Here is a 23,222-nt window from a genome sequence, read left to right as displayed (position 1 = left end):
GACATCCATGTTTTCCATGCGGTTCAGTTCCTTTTCAAGTTTTTGTTTTAGTGCTACATGCACTTTTCTGGGTGAGGGAACCACTGGTGTTACTTCTGGGTCTATTTGTATGTGATGAACTCCTGCAACACATCCAAGTCCTGTGAATAAATCTTCATATAAACTCCAAATGTCAGTCTCTGTCCTTTGTTCAAGCTTGAATATTCTATTTATTAACCCATTTGCAGACAAGCTGATCTTCCAAGTGTTGCAGGTGCATCTTATGTCACTTGAAATTCCAGTTCGAACACTGTCTTTGTATTGACATTGGAGTTTCTTGCCTTTTGGCTCTAGCTGGTGGCCAGAATACGTCACTACCCTGCAGTTGGATTTTTGCACGGAATCGGCACTCACTTTCAGCGTTTTCAAGTCTCTCACGAACAGTACATTACAAGATACGCCTCGGGTACGTACGATTTGTCTCACAGTACGTTCGGAAAAGCTACTTTAATACATCCAAGTCATCTACATCATCGTCAAAATCAAAAGTATTTCCGGCTACGTGCAGGATTGTGGCACACTTCACTTTTTCGGATTTCTCTGAGATGCCACTAGCTTTTTATTTTATTTATTTTTATTTCACATTTATTTGACCAGGTAGGCCAGTTGAGAACAAGTTGACATTTACAACTGCGACCTGGCCAAGATAAAACAAAGCAGTGCGACAAAAACAACACAGAGTTACACATAAACAAACGAACAGTCAATAACACAATAGAAAAATCGATGTACAGTGTGTGCAAATGTAGAAGAGTAGGGAGGTAAGGCAATAAATAGGCCATGGAGGCGAAATAATTACAATTTAGCATTAACACTGGAGTGATAGATGTGCAAGTAGAGATACTGGGGTGCAAAAGAGCAAGAGGATAAGTAACAATATGGGGATGAGGTAGTTGTGTGTGCTATTTAAGCAGCAGATATGATGATATAGCTGTGATATAAAGGTTTAATTTATGGATCCACACACCCAAGTTTCAGCTAGATTTTCCTCTAGGTTCAGAGTAGTTGGTGGTGTCATTTGTTCCATGTTTTGTAATGTTGAGCTTTCCTTTGTATTACTTTTTAACTACTGACAACATGTAATATATTAGCACACTGAGGCGGGTAAAAGAACAACGTTCATCTGGGGCTGCAGGTAACCAAGAGCGTTGGACTAGTAACCGAAAGGTTGCTGGATCGAATCCCTTAGCTGACAAGGTGAAAATCTGTCGTTCTTCCCCCGAACAAGGCGGTTAACCCACTGTTCCCGGTAGGCCGTCATTGTAAATAAGAATTTATTCTTAACTGACTTGCCTAGTTACATTTAAAAAAAAAAAACAATCTGATTTCATGAGTCAAGTGCAAGTACAGATGATCACACGTAGTAATTACTAACAGCGCCACCCTCAGGCACTCCAGGTAAATACATGTACATGCATGACCGTTTCTGGAGGCAAACGTAACGAAACGGGGAGGGACCTTCATGTTTTGTTGCAAAACGCAACTGTTTTGCTAATGATTACATACCCGCTTCCGGTCTCCACCACTTTTCTTTTGTCTACTGGCTCACACAGTAACTTAGTTTTTTTAATGTTTTAATCTCTCTCACTGGATCTCCAGCTCTGCAATGTGCTAGAAATAAGAAACCGGTGGATGTATCTTTATTGACAAATTTAGGTCCCCGTGATTGCAAAGAACAAGGTACCAGAGCAGAACAAGCTGAAGCTAGACCAATTTATTTCGCTAGCTAGCGATAGGAGATAGATGGCAGCTGTCTAAACTTGCTTTGCTAATAACACCGCTGAGATAACTAGCGTGAGCATTTAGCTAGGTTTAGCGTGAGCATTTAGCTAGGTTTAGCGTGAGCATTTAGCTAGGTTTAGCGTGAGCATTTAGCTTGGTTTTCTATGTATATTTGTATGGTAAAGAATGTCAACTTGTGTTTTTCGGCAAGATCAGACCAAATAAAGTCAAAGAGGAAAGGTGTACAATATCTAGCTATAGCTAGAACATCTAATTAGACATCGTTCTGTGTTTCCAGGATGCTTTTCCACTTCTGCCCCCAGTGTGGCACCAAACTACAGCCTGGATTCCGGTTCTGCCCCTCCTGTGGGGACAAGTTGCAGTGTGTTGTGGACCCCTCTGGACCTGTGGAGGCTGCTTCCTCTGGAGTCTCTCTGCTTCATGTCACTGATGGTGTAACCATGACTGCTAATGCAAGCAGTCCTACTCCAAGCACAGGACAACTGACTGGCTGGGACACAGAAGGTAATGGGCTGGGAGGGGGGTTCTTTTTCTGGAGATGAAAAGATGCTCTTGTCACATCTCTCGTTTGTTTACAGGTCTCGTCTGTGCGACCCCCAGTTCAGTGTCGACCCGTCCCCCACTGCGTAGGACCCGCAACTCAGTCCCCGTGGCCCGGAACGATGAAACTCCTAGTAGTATAGCCAGTCCTCCTGTCACTGCCTCCCCGACACGTACTACAGGTAAGGGGACGGGGGCAGTATGATTATCATCAGTGGTAATGAAGGAAAGGTAATGATCGTAGACATTGTCGGGCTTTGGAAATGTAATTGTCACATTGATGCTTTTAAAAAATATATATATATATATGGAAAACGTGTGTCCTCCCTATCGGCAGATCAAAGCCACAAATCTGTGATGTCTCCACGGAAACGACGTGCTGTCACCCCAAAAGTGGAACAGATAAAAAATGAACCGTCTGTGGAGCTGGCCTCCTCACTTGGCTCTTCACCTCTCCCCAGGTCCCCCTCCACAGGTGAGTCTAAACTACAGCCACTTTACAACTAATAAAAACACATGACTACCAACAGCCTGTCCTCATGGTTTGGGTCCTTTTTTCCCCTCCCTCGTATGTGTGCGTGTATATGCATGTTCCTGTGTGTGTGTAGCCAAGGGGAAGGCGAAGAAGGCCAAGCGAGCATGTGCTGTGGAGCCACTGCAGGAAGGGGAGGAGCTTTGTGACACAACTGGCAGGAAATGGAGGCTTGTGAAACTGTTGAGTCAGAGCGATGCAGAGATGTTCTATGGAGGTGAGAGGTTACACTGCACTCTTCAGTTCTGGTCCAGGGTACCCTCAAGGTGTACAGGCTCTTGTTCCAGGCTAGCACCAACAAATCTTGATGATTAGTTGACTATTCACTGATTCAGGTGTGTTAGTACTGGGCTGGAACAAACATCTGCAACACCCTATGGGACCCCGAGGACCAGGATTGAAGAATACTTTCACACAGGATGGAGTGTCAAACATGGACCAGGGTGATTTAATCAGACACTTTTTTTTTTTTGTATTCAATCTCTCCCCAGTCCGGCAGAATGGGCCAGGTGCCAATTCCAGTGACTGCAAGCACATCCTCAAACTAGTGAGTGTAACTGCACAGACTGTGTTCTCTAATATAGAATGATTATGTTGGCTACAGTGTTGCTTTGTGTGTTATGTGGTGAATACTGATGTCTGTTCTTCTGCAGGGGGCTAAGGACGGGAAGATGTTTAATGAGCAGAACTTCCTCCAGAGAGCTGCCAAGCCCTCATCCGGTGAGTATCAAGATCTGCCTTCGTATACCTGGCCAGCCCTCAGCTCTAAACGGACCCCTTGACTGCATTACCCATCCTCTTACCATAGCTGTCTACGCATTTAAGTAGGTCTGGCCGTACAGTAACACATTTGACAGAAGCTCTAAAGAATACAAAGCCAAGATTGTTACAATATCCTTTCATAAGCAGGTCACAGAGAGGGCTTGCAGATCACTGATGTTTACCCCATAGGCAGTGGTGGAAAAAGTACCCAATTGTCATACTTCAGTAAAAATACCTTAATAGAAAATGACTCAAGTGAAAGTCACCCAGTAAAAGTCTAAAAGTATTTGGTTTTAAATATACTTAAGTATCAAAAGTAAATGTATTTGCTAAAATATACTTAACTATCAAAAATTAAAGTATGAATAATTTCTAATTCCTTTCATTAAGCAAACCAGACGGGATCATTTATTATTTACGGATAACCAGGGGCACGCTCCAACACTCAGACATCATTTACAAACGAAGCATGTGTTTAGTGAGTCCGCCAGATCAGAGGCAGTAGGGATGACCAGGGATGTTCACCTGATAAGTGTGTGAATTAGACCATTTTCCTGTCCTGCTAAGCATTCAAAATGTAATGAGTGCTTTTGGATGTCAAAGAAAATGTATGGAGTAAAAAGTTCATAATTTTCTTTAGGAATGTAGTGAAGTAAAAGTAGTCAAATATGAATAGTAAAGTGCAGATACCCCAAAAAACGACTTAAGTAGTACTTTCAAGTATTTTTACTTAAGTACTTTACACCACTGCCCGTAGGGCGCTACTTGGCAGGAACATCCTTATATTAATGTAAAGCTGCAAATTGTCATGTGAATGGGCAACTCAGATGGGTACCTATAGGTGGCCATGTAAGTTGTGTAAGCTGAGGTATAGAGTAGAAGGAATTGTTTGGTTTGTATATGACTGACTAGACTACTGGTGGTGGAAGCCCATTGTAGAGGCTCTGTTAGTTACTAATGAGCCTTTCTAACTGCTGTGATGCTGTCTCCCCCTAGTGGACAAGTGGATAAAGCATGCCAAGATGGACTTCCTTGGGATTCCTACCTGTGTAGGATTTGGTCTCCATGCAGACTCTTACAGGTGTGTGAGTGCGTACACTGAGATGTGTGTTTGCTGCATGCTTGTACACATGGGGGATATGTGTGTTTTTGCTTTTGTATGTGTGTTTAGAATGTGTAATCATAGACTGTTCTCTACTACCGCACGCAAGTGGTACCGGAGCGCCAAGTCGAGGTCCAAAAGACTTAACAGCTTCTACCATCAAGCCATAAGACTTCTGAACAGCTAATCAAAGGGCTACCCAGACCCCTCTTTCACGTTGCTTTCACTCTGTTTATAATCTATGCATGGTCGTGTTAACTCTACCTACATGTACAAATTACCTCGACTAACCGGTACCCCCGCACATTGACTCTGTACCTGTACCCCCTGTATGTAGCCTCGCTTATTTTACTGCTGCTGTTGAATTATTTTTATTTTCTATTTTTTACTTAACACCTTCAAGTATTGTTGGTTAAAGGCTTGTAAGTAAGCATTTCACTGTAAGGTCTACAATAAGTGTATTCGGTGCATGTGACATAAGATTTGATTTGTGTTTTTGTTTCAGGTTTTTGATTTTCTCCAGCATGGGCCAAACTCTTCAGTCTTTCATGGATGATGGGGAGGGGCTCCTGTCTGAGAAAGCGGTCCTTCAGCTGGCCTGCAGAGTAGTGAGTGCTCTATCAGGCTCATATAGAGGCCCTGATATGACTTATAGGATTCCCTATCTGATGTGCTTCATGTTTGACTTTGCCTTTCTCCCTCCTCTCCCAGTTGGATGTGTTGGAGTTCATCCATGAAAATGAGTATGTTCACGCAGACATTCATGCTGAAAACATCTACATCAGCCCAGTACAACAAACACAGGTTAGAGTGCGTTTGTATAGTTGTGTGTTTGTGTAGCTGCCAGACCCCTCTACTATGCTCTTATTCCTGTATGCATGTGTGTAGGTATACCTTTCAGGGTACTGCCATGCTTTCCGGTACTCTCCTGGTGGCCGGCATGTGGAGTACCGTGAGGGCAGCCGAACACCACATGAAGGAGCCATAGATTTTATAAGCCTGGAGTCTCACAAGGGAGCAGGTGAGTCATCTTACAGCCTGTCAATCATCTGCAGTCCTTCAGATACTGTGGAGGAGGTACAAGTTGCCTCTTACCAACCATAAGTGTTTGTGTGTGATCGTACCTCTAGGTCCGTCTCGGCGTAGTGACCTGCAGGCTTTGGGCTACTGCATGCTGCGCTGGTACACAGGGTCACTGCCCTGGACCTCCCTCACACACACACCAGCCCGCGTTGCCACGGAGAAGGAGAGGTGAGAGCTGAGGTCCTCACTATGGCAACAAAGCCATTATGATAATGTTATTCTGTATTTATGAAATGGTAAAGCCTTGAGTGAGTGGCCAAACCTGACCCTTCACTGTAATGATCCAGGTACATGGAGGACGTTCCAGGTCTCCTGAATCACTGCTTCGGACAGAAGAAAGTCTCGAGTAAGTCCAGTTTTCTTGTGATTCGTTTTTGTATGCAGCGTAATATGTTTTGTGTGTGCGTGGGATATAATGCATCTGTGTGTACTATGTATCAGGTGCGCTGCAGGTTTACCTGTCTCAGGTGATGGCTCTGCAGTACTCTGACCAGCCAGACTACAGGACTCTGAGGGCAGGCCTTAGTGCAGCTCTGCAGAAGCTGGGAGGGTCACTGGAGCAACCCCTTGACCTGCAGGTCAGAATACCCCCACACACACAACCTCCACTCTATCCCCAAGCTCCAGTTGAGAAAACCGTCAGATGACCACAGAAACCTGGAACCTCCCTCACCCCACAACCACCACTTAACAAGTGGGGTCCAACATCTTTTAGTTGACATTACTCATTACTTTCCCTTAACCCCGCCCCAGCAGGTTTGACCAGAAACATGTCCTTTCCAACTGGTTAGACCACTCATCCTTACACCGCTACCTGTTCAGGTTATCTACTGAACTAATTTACTTCTCTACACCAGTCTGAATGTTTTTCTGTATCTCTCTTCAGATGAAAGCGATCGGAGGAAGATGATACTTCGGGATGAAAATTCACTAATGGGATTTTTAGCCAACTGTTTTTAAAATGCTGACTTCATGACTGTATGTGGTGAGTCCTGCTGTGTTTTTATTATGTTGGAGTGCACTCAAGGAGGGGTGTGTGAAGGTGCGTTTCATTAAGTTCACTGGAGATGCAGTGCACAGAAACTCCTGGTTATGCCAGGTTAGTGAGCACTGCTGTACTGTGTTATTGTCAGCAGTGGTTGGCGCTGTGGCAGTGAGTGTGTAGTTAATGTTTAACCTATGAAATAATACAGTTTATAACAAATAACCTTTGGTCGGGGTGGTAATGATTGTAAGTACAAAAAATGTGCACTGTTCCAGTTAGGTGTTGTAGATGTGCATTTTACTTTTTGTATTGTTTGATCACAGGATAATACTTTGTTATTAAAGAGCTTTTATTAATTCAACTGTTTATCTGTATGTGCTCATTTCTTTGGGGTTTCTGGTGTTGATTGTGAAACACTGTTCTTGTGAACCCCTGAGTGCTCAGGGTCAGTACACTGATCTGAATGAGTAGATATCATGGCCCAATTCCAAACCAGTTCCCTGCTCATATCCCTAGATAGTTGTTGACCCCCTTCATCTGTCAGAAGTTGATGTTTGTGATGTGAGCAACATGGTGGAAGACTGTGTATGGAGGCCAGATGGAGCTATACAACACAGACTAACCAACATGCTCTTGTCACATCTAGACTTGTGCGTCTCTTACGACCCCTCTGTATAACAGAGGGTCCCTCCCTGAGGGAGCAGTTTTTAGGCCAGGACACTTCCACGGTGGGGACTCCCTGTGAGGCTGCTGGCTATGAGAAAAAGAAGTTAGGCTACAGATTTATAAGACGGAGAGAACCTTTAAGTCCCATGAAAGGGGGGAGCAGAGAAATCCTGTTCATTTTCAAAGTTCTGTGGTTATCTTACTCCTTTTGTAGCCCTCTGCATATATTCCATCCTCCTCCCATAGCAGTTCTTCTGAGAAAATACACATTTAGGGATGATGTCTAAAATGTTAGGTGTTCCATAAAGATGTTAGGCTACCTCTTCAGCCTCTGTGCTGTTATAGGTTAATTGTTTATATGCCTTTTATTTTCCTGCATAAGTAAACCTCTGATTATACCTCCACTACCATTCATTCCAATTAGACTGGTTTGGATTTCTCCCTGACCAATATAGCTGCCATGTTCACACCTTTCTGGAACTTTGAGGGTTTATGACATAGCCCTTCTAGTAATTTAATAGGATCTCTGTGTGAACCACTATACTGGTGTAAGAAATACATATGTGAAACAGTTCTATATTTAGCACCAGAGAACACATACTGTTGTCATGGAAACATCACAAACTTCGGCGTCCTAGTTTATGCTGTGGAAGGGTATTTTCATCAGACCTTTTGAATAATTCAGTATAGGGAGAACTATACCCACTCTCAGAGAGACTGGCTGACCTCTCAACCACTCCCTGCACAAAACGCTTACATAGCCCAGGTGCTCGCTGTACTTGAGAAGGAAAATAGGTAGTGCTTTAATGCGCAGACACACATTAAGGCTATAGCCTACTCCACACATGGCCCATATAACCTTGTATTAAACGTTGTTTCTGTGTGCGTGAGAGAGAAAGAGAAGGAAAGAAATATAAGTGTTAGAAGCTGTTTCTATTGGCCCTAAGTGCAGATGGGTATGTGCGACGCTTGATGGCTCCAGAACACTGCAAGCAAATCCAGAAACGTCGTCGATGTTTATGAAAAATGTATTAGCACCTCCCCTTCCTATTCCCGAGATATAACGGGATTCTTGTAGTCAGAAACAGACGCGCTTTTTCCGTTTACCCCAAACGCCACACCCCTTACTAGGGGGGGTTAACCCTGTGGCGTCGCCAGGAGAAGAGGGGGAGGGGAGGAGATGAGAGAGAGTGACAGTGACAAAGTGAAACATTTGTTGGGATTCGGAGTAAGGATAGCAGGACAGCGCCCATGCTGAAATAGGGTAGGCCTACCTTTTTTTTCTCACATCGAAACATCGGACTCTCGTGCTCTGGTCGGAATAGCGGCGCATGAAACATCGGATCCTATGGACATGTACGTATCAACAGCAACTTGTAAGAATAATTTCCCTTTTATTTTCTAATCCGGTGGGTTACATTCATAGCGTAGTTTACAGTGTTATTTACGGCTTTCTCAAACTCTTCCGCTATGTGGCAAAGTGACAGATTGCGCATAAGAAGATGTTCTGGTAGGCTACTAAACGTTTTTAACTAGGCTTGGTTTTGTTCAAATTGAAAGGGCCAAGTCATTTTCTTATTTTTTTTCATTCTACCGGACAGTGGGGGGGTTGTAAAATTTAGCCAGGTTGGGGAGATTTGGGGTTGGGGAGAAGATGTCACGCTGTGGTTATCACCCATAACGTGACCGACAATACATCCTACTTTTCTTTTTTGGTGACCCAGAGGCGAAAACATCCACAACCACTGGCTCTAGAGTCCAGGATCTCGAGTTTACCGGGTGGCAAACTTTGAGACCATGTTCCAATTTAGTGGAGCATCCTAAACGCTGCGCAAGTGGCTGTTTTGGAGTTGTTCGCCATGGCCTATGTCGTCCATTTTTGTCTGTGTTTTTGACGATAATCCTGTAATCTCTAATCTCTTTTTTTTCACACCACTGGATGTCTGTCAATCTGTCTATGGGTTTCTCTGCATCTATCCACATGGTCCTTCCTTTATAATCTGTGTTAAATAGTTTACTCATGCAGGGGACCAGTCCCCATCACCCCTACCCTGAATGTAACTCACTGCTTGTGTAGTGGAGGATAGTTTGAATGAATTTATGACAAAGTTCCACATGCACAACAGTGCAAGGCCACTGTCTCACAATGATGACCTCATGGTTTCATTGAATTAATGAATCTTTGGGGTGGCAGGTAGCCTAGTGGTTAGAGCGTTGGATTAGTAACCGGAAGGTTGCAAGATCGAATCCCTGAGCCGACAAGGTAAAAATCTGTCGTTCTGCCCCTGAACATGGCAGTTAACCCACAACCCTCCTAGGCCGCCATTGAAAATAAGAATTTGTTCTTAACTGACTTGCCTAGTTAAATAAAGGCAAAAAATATATATATGAATCTCTTCACTGACTATTACTGTAATTCTAACCCTTTTTAGGGAGATCGTTCACACGAAGGCCTTGTAAATCTGGAGTAAATCTTACAAAGATACAGTGGAGTAAGTCTTGCAGTAGGCTACAGCAGGACGGTCAAGAAATATTGGATGGTTTGCATAAAGTCCATGGAGTATGGCTTCGTGTGTTTGTGTGAGAGAGTGGCCTGCTGCTCATGCGCTGGCCTGCTGAGTGTGTGGGAACAGCTCTATGGAAACTCGTGGGGTAATTCTTACAATCTGTCCTTTGTGTGCGAGTCGCCTGTGGAGAGGATTAATAATAGCTAATGATCCCATCAACTGCTCACTAACACTGGTGAAGAAAGGGGTACACACACAGAAAAACATAAACATCACAAATATAGATCTACTGCAGTCTACACCTGGATCAAGAGATGGCACTGGCAGGGATTGCGTTTCGGCATGTGTGTGTTTGGAGGTTCATGTCTGAGATGAGAGGTGTATGTGGGGGGCTGCTGTGTTTTGTGTATGTGTGTTTGTGTATGTGTGTTTGTGTATGTCTATGTTAGTGAATGTGTTGGCTGGTTAAAAAAAAGAATCCATCAAATGTAATAAAGACAGCCATCATTTATCAGATTTGTTACCCAAACCACACCTCTATCCAAAACTAAACCTGACCTTGACTAACCCAAGCTAATCCTCTCAGCGTCCGGCTTGGATTAAGGATTAAAGTGGACGCTTGGAATTCATCATGGTCTAAGGATTTCACAATCTTAGACCAGAAATCACTTGGACAGTTCCATGGTGATGGTAGAGGTTGCATGTGTACATTATATTATTGTACATTAAATAGGCTTCAAATTAAGATTATTTTTGTTTATCTGTCCATCCGTCCTTCTCTCCCTCTCTCTCTGCCAGCCACTTACTCTCTCACAGAAACACCCAACCATAAAGATGCAGGGTGGAGTAAGGGTAACTAACACTGTTTGGGATAGCAATTGGTAGTAAGTGGTTTGAGTGTTCTGTGTAAAAGGTAGGCTACTGCTGAGTCGTCATGTCAGTTTCATCTACAGGCGTGTGGAGTTTTAGCCTCGCCTCAGCTCATTTACTGAACCTTTGTGTTAATTTAGGTTTGGCCTTCGCTAGTAAGATCAAGTTTAGCCTTTAATCCTTTTGTGTTACTGTCTTATCATAGCTAAGACACCTACCCTGTGGGGTGGCTGTAATGCTTATTACGCTCTTTTCTTGGAGAGGCTCTGTTCATGGTGACTGTACATGTGGCTGGTGTCTTGCTTGTTTAGACTGTTATTGTACTCTCTTTTCCAGAGTACTTCGACCAGAACATTTTGTAGTGTGTATGTAATGCGTATGACACGGTGGACACACGTGCAATCTAACAAATGCCTTGAATATATGAGCAGGAGGAAGAGTGGCAGTTTTACACTCTTTCACACACTCCTACTCATATGTGTACACTTGCACACACAGATGGTTATATATTCCTGGCCCAAGCTCCTCTGTAGAATTTCCTGTAGAGTCAGCCATCAGACTTCATGTATTCAGGATTGGATGTAGAGGGGGAGGAAGTGGGGGGGAACCGGGGTAATGGGGAACAGGGAAGGAAAGGAGAAAGAGAGAGGAAGCAAAATCACAGAGTGTTTGCTGGATTCAGTGTTGGTTGTTGTGGTTGTTGAGATATGTACAATGCAGCCACATAGCATTGGACACGACACAGTAGACAAGCTCTGATGGAAGGAGGGGAAGTAAGTGAGTGGGAGCTAGGCTGTGGTCTTGTCACGACTTCCGCCGAAGTCGGCTCCTCTCCTTGTTCGTTCGGCGGTCGACGTCACCGGCTTTCTAGCCATCGCCGCTCCATTTTTCATGTATCCATTTGTTTTGTCTTGTTCCCTGCACACCTGGTTTTCATTCCCCAATCAATCCATATGTATTTATTCCTCTGTTCCCCATCATGTCTTTGTGTAAGATTGTTTGTGTTACGTGTATTTTGGAATTGTGGATATTGTTACGCGCATTACTTTTTGTCTATGTTCTGTGTTTGGGCACATTTTATGTTACTTTGTGCTGTCATTTTGGACCGGAATAAAAAGTGCGTCTGTTCACTACACTCTGCTCTCCTGCACCTGACTTCGCCTCCAATACACACTCCTAACAGGTCTGTTAAATGGCTCTCCTTCCCCATACGCATTTTGTCTTCTACAATATCACTTATCTAGTCCTTTCTCATCAAAGGTCATGAAGGAAAGGATATTAGGAATGGATGCATTTGAAAATAAGCCATAGAGTGGGATGGAGTATGGTAGAGAGTAAGGGGAGGAAGAGAGCGTGTGTGTCCGACCTGTAATGTCTTCCCTCCTGTTCCTTTACAGGATGTGTCCTAGGATCTGTGGTAGCCACCCCGCCGTGCTAAGTCCTCCCAGCATGCAGTAGGGGCGGTCCACCTTAACTCCACAGGTAAGACACACACACTCAATCACACGCACACCCACACACAGACAGACTCTCCAGACCTGAATACTGTAACACACTGACGGCTGACGCGCAGACAAAAGCAAGTCCACCCTGCAGTGTCTGTGAACTGTAACCTTATCTTCCTCATTGAGCCAAATCTACTCATTGGCAGTAGTGTGTCTGTGTGTGTCTGGCTGCTTGTGTGTGTACTAGCCACTTATCACCCCCTGTGGAGTATGAAGCCACTACGAGCAAACACCATTGCATGTGTGTGTGTTATTGTCTCTCTCTTAATCTTCAGTACTCCACTATGTCTATTACAAAGTATATTTCTCTCTCTGTGTTTAGTTCACGGCATCGCCCTCTAAAGGAGCCAGGATGTTTACAGGTTCTACCAAGAACCCAACCCCTAAAATACCTCAGCCTGAGAGGCTGGACGAGGTGTACTCCGCACTGAGGAGAGGCCTACAGTGAGTACACACACACACACGACTGGCCTGACTGTTGTAGCAGACAGGTCTACAGCGATACAGGAAATTATTCAAAGTGAAACAGGAAATGACATCACAATTCTGTGTTCTCAGGTCATTCCTGCAGGTCCACCAGCTGGAGCTGGGCAGCCTGGGGCAGCAGATCAGAGAGAGCAAGAGAAATGGCCGTCTGGTGAGAACACACACCACCAGTCTGACAAGTACTAACCCATCATCACCACACCGGCCAATGCTGCTCGCACCATCCCACTTAGGGGACATTTCATTTCTCAGGACATTCTGTTAGAGTAATAGTGTGTGCAATATGATGTTAACTTTTATATACCTCCTTTCCTCTCTGCAGGGGTCTCTGTATGAGTTGGATAAGGTGGGTTTCAATCACACCAGGGGAGATGACTGTATTAATTCACAACTCTATTAATAAACTAACGAATTTGTACATTTTGGGGTGATTTAATTACCGAATAACTTGTCTTTGATCTTTGTGCTTTATCAGCAAGTGAAGGCTATAGAGAGATTTATGCGTCGCTTGGAGTTCCACCTCAGCAAGGTATGACTTTGTGTGTGCATTTGCAGTGCAGTAAGATACCTGTTAGCCATACATTTGTCATAGTGTTGTCATAATGTTGTAACTACAGAGTAAACTCTGTTTTGTTAGTGTAACCATCTCTAATACTTTTTGGTAGCAGATTAAGGATCTTTACAGGTCTGCATCACCATAGTGTTTCTGCACAGCTGTAATGTTGCTGTAACGTTCCAGGTAGAGGAGCTGTACGATGCTTACTGTATGCAGCGGCGGCTGCGGGATGGGGCCAGCAAGATGGTGGCAGCCTTTAACTCTGCCACAGGGAGCAAGGAGGCACGGGAGAGCCTGAATGAGGCCAACAGGGGCTACAGGGAGTACACTGAGGTAAGGGGCAGGGGTTTATGGGTACACTGGGGAGATGTTAGAGAACAAGGCTATTCGCTCTTTCATAGAGCCTTTTAACTTTTAAAATAGCCATTTACAGAATGGAAAGTAAGGTAAAGTCTTGAAATAAGTAACTTATCAGAAATAAGAGTTTGACCGCAATGTCATGTTGCTTTGGCAACAAACATCACAGATTATTATTGATATGAATGACTCATTCTCTCTCGATCTCTCTTTCTCTCGCCTCTCTCTCTCTCGCCTCTTTCTCCTTCGTCCTCCGTCTCTCTCTCTCTCTGCAGCACATGTGTTCGCTGGAGAGTGAACTGGAGAACCAGATGGGAGAGTTTCACATCAAGATGAAAGGTGAGTCATTTTCTCACCCCCCTCCTCCCACCAATTTGTTCTGACCCTCACTCCCATCTGTTCTTACCACCCCCTCGCTCTCTTTCTCTCTCTCATTCTAGTGTTCTCCCTGTGTGCATATGTTATGTGCTGTAACTGTATGTCTCTTGTATTGCAGGTCTGATTGGCTATGCACGGTTGTGTGCAGGAGACCAATATGAGGTGAGAATAACTCATTGACACACACTCACCTACACCGACACGTGTACACATACAGTATGCGCACACACACGAGGCACTGATGGTACCCTTGACCCCCAGGTCCTGATGCGTTACGGGCGTCAGCGCTGGAGGATGAAAGGTCGTGTGGAGGTCAGCAGTAAACAGGTGTGGGACAGTGAGGACAACGTCTTCCTGCCTCTCATCACAGAGCTCCTGTCAATCAAGGTGAGAAAGCCCTTTTGATGGAGCATGATAGTGTTTATGATCAAATCAGTATTTACTGTAATTAACTCTGGATAAAAGTGTTTGTGTTTATAAAAACATGTTTATAATAACATGTTATTACTGTATTGCCATGTTATTATCATATTATTGTACACAAAAATATCCAGAACTTAACAATAGTCCTAAAAAACATCACTTACCGCCACCATTCAACTGACTGTGGTTGTTTGTCCATTGTGGTTGCCAAGGTGACTGAGCTGAAGAGCTTGGCCAATCACGTGGTGGTTGGCAGCGTGTCTTGTGAGACACTAGACCTGTTCTGTCCACTGCCTCAGACGGTTGCTGTGGATATCAACGACTTGGGGACAGTAAAACTGAACCTAGAGGTCAACTGGAGGTCAGTCTCACCTCAATCATCCCTCTTTACCAATTCATCCCCCTGTCTCACCTCCCTCCACCTCAACCCCTGTTCCACCTTCATCTATCTCCCCATTCTATTGTGATAGCCAAACCAGACCATTTGTGAGAGAAAGAGTACTGTTTGTGTCAAGACTGACTCAGTTTGTCAGTAGTAATAACACACGATACAGCTGTTTCTATAATATATATCTCGAATGTAAATACAGTTCAAATCGGAAGTTTACATACACTTAGGTTGGAGTCATTAAAACTCGTTTTTCAACCACTCCACAAATTTCTTGTTAACAAACTATAGTTTTGGCAAGTCGGTTAGGACATCTACTTTGTGCATGACACAAGTCATTTTTCAGTGGGTCAGAAGTTTACATACACTAAGTTGACTGTGCCTTTAAACAGCTTGGAAAATTCCAGAAAATTATGTCATGGCTTTAGGAACTTCTGATAGGCTAATTGACATAATTTAAGTCAATTGGAGGTGTGTCTGTGGATGTATTTCAAGGCCTACCTTCAAACGCAGTGCCTCTTTGCTTGACATCATGGGAAAATCAAAAGAAATCAGCCAAGACCTCAGAAAAAAAAGTTGTAAACCTTCACAAGTCTGGGCTCCCTGCCTGTGCCATTAAACCCCTACAACTCATCCAGAACGCCGCAGCCCGTCTGGTGTTCAACCTTCCCAAGTTCTCTCACGTCACCCCGCTCCTCCGCTCTCTCCACTGGCTTCCAGTTGAAGCTCGCATCCGCTACAAGACCATGGTGCTTGCCTACGGAGCTGCGAGGGGAACGGCACCTCCGTACCTTCAGGCTCTGATCAGGCCCTACACCCAAACAAGGGCACTGCGTTCATCCACCTCTGGCCTGCTCGCCTCCCTACCTCTGAGGAAGTACAGTTCCCGCTCAGCCCAGTCAAAACTGTTCGCTGCTCTGGCACCCCAATGGTGGAACAAACTCCCTCACGACGCCAGGTCAGCGGAGTCAATCACCACCTTCCGGAGACACCTGAAACCCCACCTCTTTAAGGAATACCTAGGATAGGATAAAGTAATCCTTCTAACCCCCCCCCCCCCCCCCCTTAAAAGAGTTAGATGCACTATTGTAAAGTGGTTGTTCCACTGGATATCATAATATCATAAGGTGAATGCACCAATTTGTGGATAAGAGTGTCTGCTAAATGACTTAAATGTAAATGTAAATGTGGTTTATTTTTGGGAGCAATTTCCAAAGGCCTGAAGGTACCACTTTCATCTGTACAAACAATAGTACGCAAGTATCCACACCATGGGACCACGCAGCCGTCATACCGCTCAGGAAGGAGACGCGTTCTGTCTCCTAGAGATGAACGTACTTCGGTACGAAAAGTGCAAATCAATCCCAGAACAACAGCAAAGGACCTTGTGAAGATGCTGGAGGAAACAGGTACGAAAGTATCTATATCCACAGTAAAACGAGTCCTATAACGACATAACCTGAAAGGCCGCTCAGCAAGGAAGAAGCCACTGCTCCAAAACCGCCATAAAAAAGGCAGACTACGGTTTGCAACTGCCCATGGGGACAAAGATCGTATTTTTGGGAGAAATGTCTTCTGGTCATTTCAGAGGACATAAAAAAAAAAGAACTGTTTGGCCATAATGACCATCGTTATGTTTGGAGTAAAAAGGAGGATGCTTGCAAGCCAAAGAACACCATCCCAACCATGAAGCACGGGGTGGCAGCATCATGTTGTGAGGGTGCTTTGCTGCAGGAGGGACTGGTGTACTTCACAAAATTGATAGCATCATGAGGCAGGAAAATTATGTGGATATATTGAAGCAACATCTCAAGACATCATTCAGGAAGTTAAAGCTTGGTCGCAAATGGGTCTTCCAAATGGACAATGACCCCAAGCATACTTCCAAAGTTGTGGCAAAATGGCTTAAGGACAACAAAGTCAAGGTATTGGAGTGGCCATCTCAAAGCCCTGACGTCAATCCTATAGAAAATTTGTGGGCAGAACTGAAAAAGCGTGTGTGAGCAAGGAGGCCAACAAACCTGACTCAGTTACACCAGATCTGTCAAGAGGAAGGGGCCAAAATTCACCCAAATTATTGTGGGAAGCTTGTGGAAGGCTACTCGAAACGTTTGACCCAAGTTAAACAATTTAAAGGCAATGCTACCAAATACTAATTGTGTGTATGTATACTTCTGACCCACTGGGAATGTGATGAAAGAAAATAAAAGCTGAGAAGAATCATTCTCTCTACTATTATTCTGACATTTCACATTCCTAAAATAAGTGGTGATCCTTACTGACCTAAGAAAGGGGATTTTTACTAGGATTAAATGTCAGGAATTGTGAACCAATGTAAGCTTCTGACTTCAACTGTATCTTGCCCCCTCTCTCTTTCTCTCTCGCTCTCTCACACACTATCCTTCTCTCTCTCAGTCCGTTTGATAAAGATGACCAGACCTCGTCCTCCAGTACGGTTTCCAAGCGCTTTTTGTCCAATCAGAGCCCTCCAGACACACCTTCCATGCGCGAGCAGGTGTTTTATGTGAGTCACACCTTGTCCTCCCTGCCTCTCTCCCCAGCTTTAACCTATGCTTAAGTCAGCAGTTCATAATTGTCTGTAAAACCTTAATATTGTATTGTTTTATTGTTGTTATTATAACCATTGATTACGACTTGCTATTATTAGTTTAATTTTGTTCTGTTTCAGCTGCTCCCTGGCTGCTGTGTTTGTAGAGGTAGCAGTGGTGTGTGTGATTGTAGTAGAGGAGTGTGTGAGTGTATCAGTGAGCTGTGTAGGAGAGGACTGTGTGAGCGTACAAGAGTGGGTTGTGGAGCGTGTGAGTGTATTGGTGAGCTATGCAAATGTAGGAGAGAAGTGTATGAGGATAGGAGTGAGTTGTGTGAAGAGTGGAGGTCTGGTTGTGGAGTGAATGAGGGTACCAGTGATATGTGTGAGACCAGAAGTGAGTATGAATGTAGCTGTGGTCCGATTAGCTGTTTAATAGTGGTTGAGGTGTAGTCCAATTTCTCCCTCCTCTTCCTCACCGCGCCGAAGAGCATTTCTCCTCGGAGCAGGTCCAGACTGGGCCAACGCTGGTCAACGTTGGAGGTGTTCCGTTACACTTTGGCGGACGGGCTCTCTCCACCCAGCCGAATACACTCACAGTTGGTGTGTGGCTGCATACAGTTGAAGAAGTGTGGTTGTCTGTAGTTGAAATATGGTGGTCTGGTTAGTGTGTGGTGGTTTGTAGACAAGTCATGATTTTCAGTGTTCTGTACTTGGTAAATGTGAACTAGCCAGTGAGTGATCTTGGTCCATGTAGTCAGATCATTGCAATTTTCTGAAATGCAGTGCCATCTAGGGAATTTGATTATTTTGTCCTTTAGATATATTGAAAATCATGTTTGTATTTAAAGCATATGTTCAGTGCGCAGTTCTGGTGTAATTGTTCTGTCATTAATGATGTTTTAGCTAAGTTAATTGTGTGACAGGAGGCATCCCGAGTGGCGCAGTGGTCTAAGGCACTGCATCGCAGTGCTAGCTGTGCCACTAGAGATTCTGGTTTCGAGTCCAGGCTCTGTCGCAGCCGGCCACGACCGGGAGGCCCATGGGGCGGCGCACAATTGGCCCAGCGTCGTCCGGGTTTGGGAGGGTTTGGCTGGCAGGGATATCCTTGTCTCATCGTGCACTAGCAACTCCTGTGGCGGGCCGGTCGCAGTGCACGCTGACCAGGTCGCCAGGTGTACGGTGTTTCCTCCGACACATTGGTGCGGCTGGCTTCCGGGTTGGATGGGCATTGTGTCAAGAAGCAGTGCGGCTTGGTTGGGTTGTGTTTCGGAGGACGCATGGCTCTCAACCTTCGCCTCTCCCAAGGCCGTACGGGAGTTGCAGCGATGAGACAAGACTGTAACTACTACCAATTGGATACCACGAAATTGGGGAGACAAAAGGGGTGAAAAATACAAAACAAAAAATTGTATGACAGCAACACCAGGTCATCAAAATAGAAATTTAAATTCTCCTTTCCAGATGGAAATAAATATGTATTTTTTTCTCCATGTTTTGTCAGATGGACTTGCCTATTATTGATGACATCTTTCTCTCTTCCTCTGCCCCCACCTCTTCCCTCTCTCATTTATCGCTGTGTAGTCTCTATTGAGGAGACCAGGGGAGCTGGAGAATGGTACAGTCTGGTCAAACTCCTCTGAATCATCAGACGACTCTTCCAGCCCAGCCATGGGACACACACACAGGATGATGGCCACTCACAGCCTGCAGACCACACCCACTATCCAGATCTCCTTCAACCCCCGCCAATCAAGCGTCTCTACCCCATCCCTCTTGTCCAATCAGGAGGAAGGGGAGCCAGACGCCACCAAGGGATTTGGCAAAACAGACTCTGTGAAGTGTACACTGCTGAATGGCCATTTGAAGTGTTCTCAATCTCTCACCCATATCAGTGAGAGAGCCATAGACTGTGCTTCGACTAACAGGTTGTCTGACCAATCAGTTGAGTCCTCTGAAACGCCAGAAACCCTACCCCGCTTAGACCTTGAAGTCTCCTGTGTGGCTTCTCACTGCTCTAACCAGGACATGCATGAAGCCTTGGACTTGCCTGGATCTGGGGGCCCAGAGTCATGTGTTTCAACCCCAGTGGATCACTGTGATGCTCCTCCAGCCTCAACACTGCAGGCCGAGAAGCCTATGGCTGGAGTTGAGCCTCTTCCCACAGACCGTGTACTGGGAGAGGGACTGAGGGAGGAAAAGTCCTCCGCGGAACACAATCACAGACTCCAATCAACCCAGCCACAAGCGCTAACACTACCAGAAGAGACAGTGACTGTGAGTGTATGTGACAGTAGAAATGTAATTGTGTGTGGGGTAGACAATGAATTGTGTGATGTGTGTACTAAGTCTCTTTCCTCCATAGGGTCAATCTCACATTCGGTCCTTCAGCTTCACTCAGGAAGTTGAGACTGCCCTGGAGAGCTTTGATTTTCTCAACTACTCTGACCTTGACGATGAAGAAGAGGACGAGAAAGAACAAGCAGAAGAGGAAGAAGCTGAACAGAAGAGGGATGAGAAGGAGAAGGAACAAGAGAAGGAAGACGAGACAAGGGACTCTGCTGAGAGGTCAGCATTCCCTTCTATTATGTATCAGGCTCTAACTGAACTCATCCTGCCATCTAGTGTTTGGAAAGTGGAATGGTATGTGAATTTAGTTGAGTCTGGATGGTGGATTTAGTTTGTATAATACTGGGTGAAGTTGCATAGTGCTGTTTACTAATGCTCTACTCTCACGCTACTTTGAATGTGCACAAATCCTTCATATCCATTTCATAAGACAGAACTGTTTGCTCAATATTTTGTATTACACAGAGTGAGTCAGAGTCTGTGTGTGAGTGTGTATGTCAGATTAAGTGTGTCAGATTGTGGTCTGTAATATTCTCCTTTTTGCTTTCCTCAGCAGTGATGAGTGTGAGGACGATGTTATAGAAATCATTGTCGAGGCCCCTGAAGGCTTCCGGAATGAGGACTGTCCTCTAGATGCAGACTGCAGCTCTGAGGTAATGATAATGATCATGGGTGTATGCCTGTATAAATAGTGCCTTAGGTTTCAGTGTTCTGAACTGTAGAGAACTTTGCATGTAATATTTACATAGGAGGAGGAGAGAAGCGAGCAGCTGCAGGCCTCCAGTGAGACAGAGGAAGAGGAAGAAAAAGAGAAGGAGAAAGTGGAAGACAAGAAGGAGGAGGAGCAGGTTACAGAGATGGACATCCCTGCCACACAGGAGCATGGTGAGGGGCAGGGTCAACACAGGGGAATCTACTGACTTGAGAGTGATTTGAAGTGTGAGTGGTGTTGATCGAGATGTGTGTGTAATTTGTATATACAGTGCATTTGGAAAGTATTCAGACTTATTTTGTTTGAGGTGCAAATTAATAAAAAAATAAAAACTGAAATATCATATTTACATAAGTATTCAGACCCATTACTCAGTACTTTGTCGAATTACCTTTGGCAGCGATTACAGCCTTGAGTCTTCTTGGGTATGACGCTACAAGTTAAATAAAGGTTGCCTAGTTAAATAAAGGTTAAATAGAAATATAACAAGCTTGGCACACCTGTATTTGGTGAGTTTCTCCCATTCTTCTCTGCAGATCCTCCCAAGCTCTGTCAGGTTAGATGGGGAGCGTCGCTGTAGAGCTATTTTCAGGTCTCTCCAGACATGTTTGATTGAGTTTAAGTCTGGGTTCTGGCTTGGCCACTCAAGGACATTGAGACTTGTCCAGAAGCCACTCCTGCAATGCCTTGGCTGTGTGCATAGGGTTATTGTCCTGTTGGAAGGTGAACCTTCCCTCAGTCTGATGTCCTGAGCACTCTGGAGCAGATTTTCATCAAGGATCTCTCTGTACTTTGCTCCATTCATCTTTCCCTCGATCCTGACTAGTCTCCCAGGTGCTGCCGCTGAAAAACATCCCCACAGCATGATGTTGCCACCACCATGCTTCACCGTAGGGATGGTGCCAGGTTTCCTCCTGACTTGACGCTTGGCATTCAGGCCAAAGAGTCTAATCTTGGTTTCATCAGACCAGAGAATCTTGTTTCTCATGTCTGAGAGTCCTTTAGGTGCCTTTTGGCAAACTCCAAGCGGGCTGTCATGTGCCTTTTACTGTAGAGTGGCTTCCGTCTGGCCACTCTACCATAAAGGCCTGAATGGTGGAGTGCTGCAGAGATGGTTGTCCTTCTGGAAGGTTCTCCCATCTCCACAGAGGAACTCTGGATCGTTACTCTCTGTCAGAGTAACGATCGGGTTCTTGGTCACCTCCCAGACCCTTCCCTTCCCCCCGATTGCTCAGTTTGGCCAGGCAGCCAGTTCTAGGAAGAGTCTTGATGGTTCCACTGAGTTCTTGGGGACCTTCAATGCTGCGGACAATTCCTTCGACCTCTTGACTTGGTTTTTGCTGTGACATGCACTGTCAACTGTGGGACCTTATATAGACCGGTGTGTTCCTTTCCAAATCATGTCCAGTCAATTGTATTTACCACAGGTGGACTCCAATCAAGTTGTAGAAACATCAAGGATGATCATTGGAAACAGGATGCCCCTGAGCTCAATTTCTAGTTTCGAAGCAAAGGGTCTGAATAATTATGTAAATAAGTTATTTCTGTTCTAAATTTTTTATAAATTAGCTAAAAATTATTAACCTGTTTTCGCTTCGTCATTGTGAGGTATTGTGTGTAGATTGATGAGGGGAAAAAATATTGAATACATTTTAGGATAAGACTGTAACGTAACAAAATTTGGAAAAAAGTCAAGGGGTCTGAACTTTCTGAATGCACTGTATTGATTGTGGAGGTGTCATTGGTGGAGAGTAAGTTGTATTTATGCTTCATGCAGGTGATGAGGCATCCTGTGTTGAGGAACCCCGCTCCTCAACCCACAGCAGTATAGCCACCACTGTCCTTTAACATAATGGAGATGCCACTTCTTCAGACCATTATCAGATGCCATCCTAATCCCACCACTCTCTTAAGAGATCCTTACCATTTCACCACGAACAGATCAAAGAGCTCCGCTCTTCTTCTTGATCAGACAAGCGATTTCTGCCATGGAGGTGGAGATTGCGCAAATGAACAGAAATATATTTGCCTCCCTCACTCCACTTGTGATTGAAAACATGAATGACTGTTGTTGTCCACTCATCCAAAGGCCACGTGTACACACACAGTCACCTTACAGTGAAGATAGACATTTTTAGTCTAATGGAGCCTCTTCAATCAGAAAGTGCCTCGAGTTACAGAAAGATTGTCAGTTAACGAATACATGAAGAAAATGATATTTTATTACAAACCAGAGAAGAATATGAATGAGTATAAAGAAGAGTTTTGATACATTGTTTATTTTCAGGATGACTTACAGATTGTGCACTATAAAAGATACAATTATTTACTGTTTCATATAAATAAATAATGTTGAGCAAATATGTTGCCTGCTTTCAAATGTTTAAACTTTATTATAAAAAATCTGTTGGTAAACCTACTACATTGGATGGTATTTCTATGAGAGTACTTTCGGTGTGCTTTAAAATCAGTATTTGAGAATGACAACAATGAAACAAAACCCCTCAAATGTTCTGTGCTGGCATCCACTACCCAAAAAGCAGCACTTTTACATCCATGACTTCCAGACTAATGTCTTTCTAAACTGTACTGCCAAACATATTCCCACAATATTATGTTAACCTTTAACTAAATTATTGATAATTGGAAGGAGGTATATGGGATATACACAGTGCTTGACTTGGACTAAAA

The 23,222-nt window shown here is 44.4% G+C and overlaps 2 protein-coding genes across 6 annotated transcripts; both read left to right on the top strand.

Moving 5' to 3' along the window:
• The first annotated feature begins 1,528 nt into the window (after nt 1-1,528).
• Nucleotides 1,529-7,149, top strand: LOC120056211 (inactive serine/threonine-protein kinase VRK3-like). The gene is made up of 15 exons (XM_039004459.1): nt 1,529-1,719; nt 2,060-2,286; nt 2,361-2,504; nt 2,660-2,797; nt 2,931-3,071; nt 3,346-3,401; nt 3,508-3,574; nt 4,613-4,697; nt 5,224-5,326; nt 5,430-5,522; nt 5,607-5,739; nt 5,849-5,969; nt 6,089-6,147; nt 6,243-6,379; nt 6,688-7,149. The coding sequence occupies exons 2-15, from the start codon at nt 2,061-2,063 to the stop codon at nt 6,709-6,711; spliced, it is 1,527 nt and encodes a 508-aa protein (XP_038860387.1). The 5' UTR covers nt 1,529-1,719; nt 2,060; the 3' UTR covers nt 6,712-7,149.
• Nucleotides 7,150-8,547: 1,398 nt separating this feature from the next.
• On the top strand, nt 8,548-22,892 carry LOC120047519 (rho family-interacting cell polarization regulator 1-like). 5 transcript variants are annotated; one of them, XM_038993063.1, is made up of 17 exons: nt 8,548-8,808; nt 12,227-12,311; nt 12,657-12,778; nt 12,893-12,971; nt 13,143-13,166; nt 13,296-13,349; nt 13,560-13,709; nt 14,009-14,072; nt 14,230-14,273; nt 14,373-14,498; nt 14,747-14,895; nt 17,338-17,446; nt 19,055-19,747; nt 19,836-20,113; nt 20,376-20,472; nt 20,569-20,704; nt 22,309-22,892. In XM_038993063.1, exons 3-17 carry the CDS (start codon nt 12,687-12,689, stop codon nt 22,377-22,379), a joined length of 2,166 nt encoding a protein of 721 aa, XP_038848991.1. In that variant the 5' UTR covers nt 8,548-8,808; nt 12,227-12,311; nt 12,657-12,686; the 3' UTR covers nt 22,380-22,892. The 5 variants fall into 5 exon arrangements, with proteins under 5 accessions (XP_038848991.1, XP_038848976.1, XP_038848982.1 ...); XM_038993048.1 differs by having other exon boundaries at nt 20,373-20,472; XM_038993054.1 differs by having other exon boundaries at nt 8,548-8,828; nt 20,373-20,472.
• Nucleotides 22,893-23,222: the final 330 nt, after the last annotated feature.

This window comes from Salvelinus namaycush, chromosome 1 (genome assembly GCF_016432855.1).
Source record: "Salvelinus namaycush isolate Seneca chromosome 1, SaNama_1.0, whole genome shotgun sequence".
Classification (NCBI taxonomy): Eukaryota; Metazoa; Chordata; class Actinopteri; order Salmoniformes; family Salmonidae; genus Salvelinus; species Salvelinus namaycush.
The sequence above is the reverse complement of the archived record's forward strand: the minus strand, read 5'-3'. Positions and strand labels throughout refer to the sequence as shown.

Excerpts from the sequence above, each read along its gene's own strand:
- LOC120056211 (XM_039004459.1), top strand. The coding sequence starts at position 2,061 with ATGCTTTTCCACTTCTGCCCCCAGTGTGGCACCAAACTACAGCCTGGA. Across the intron at positions 3,575-4,612 it reads AGCTGCCAAGCCCTCATCCG|TGGACAAGTGGATAAAGCAT; the intron begins GTGAGTATCAAG and ends GTCTCCCCCTAG. Across the intron at positions 4,698-5,223 it reads CTCCATGCAGACTCTTACAG|GTTTTTGATTTTCTCCAGCA; the intron begins GTGTGTGAGTGC and ends TTTTTGTTTCAG.
- LOC120047519 (XM_038993048.1), top strand. The coding sequence starts at position 12,687 with ATGTTTACAGGTTCTACCAAGAACCCAACCCCTAAAATACCTCAGCCT. Across the intron at positions 19,748-19,835 it reads TACCAGAAGAGACAGTGACT|GGTCAATCTCACATTCGGTC; the intron begins GTGAGTGTATGT and ends TTTCCTCCATAG. Across the intron at positions 20,705-22,308 it reads CCCTGCCACACAGGAGCATG|GTGATGAGGCATCCTGTGTT; the intron begins GTGAGGGGCAGG and ends TGCTTCATGCAG.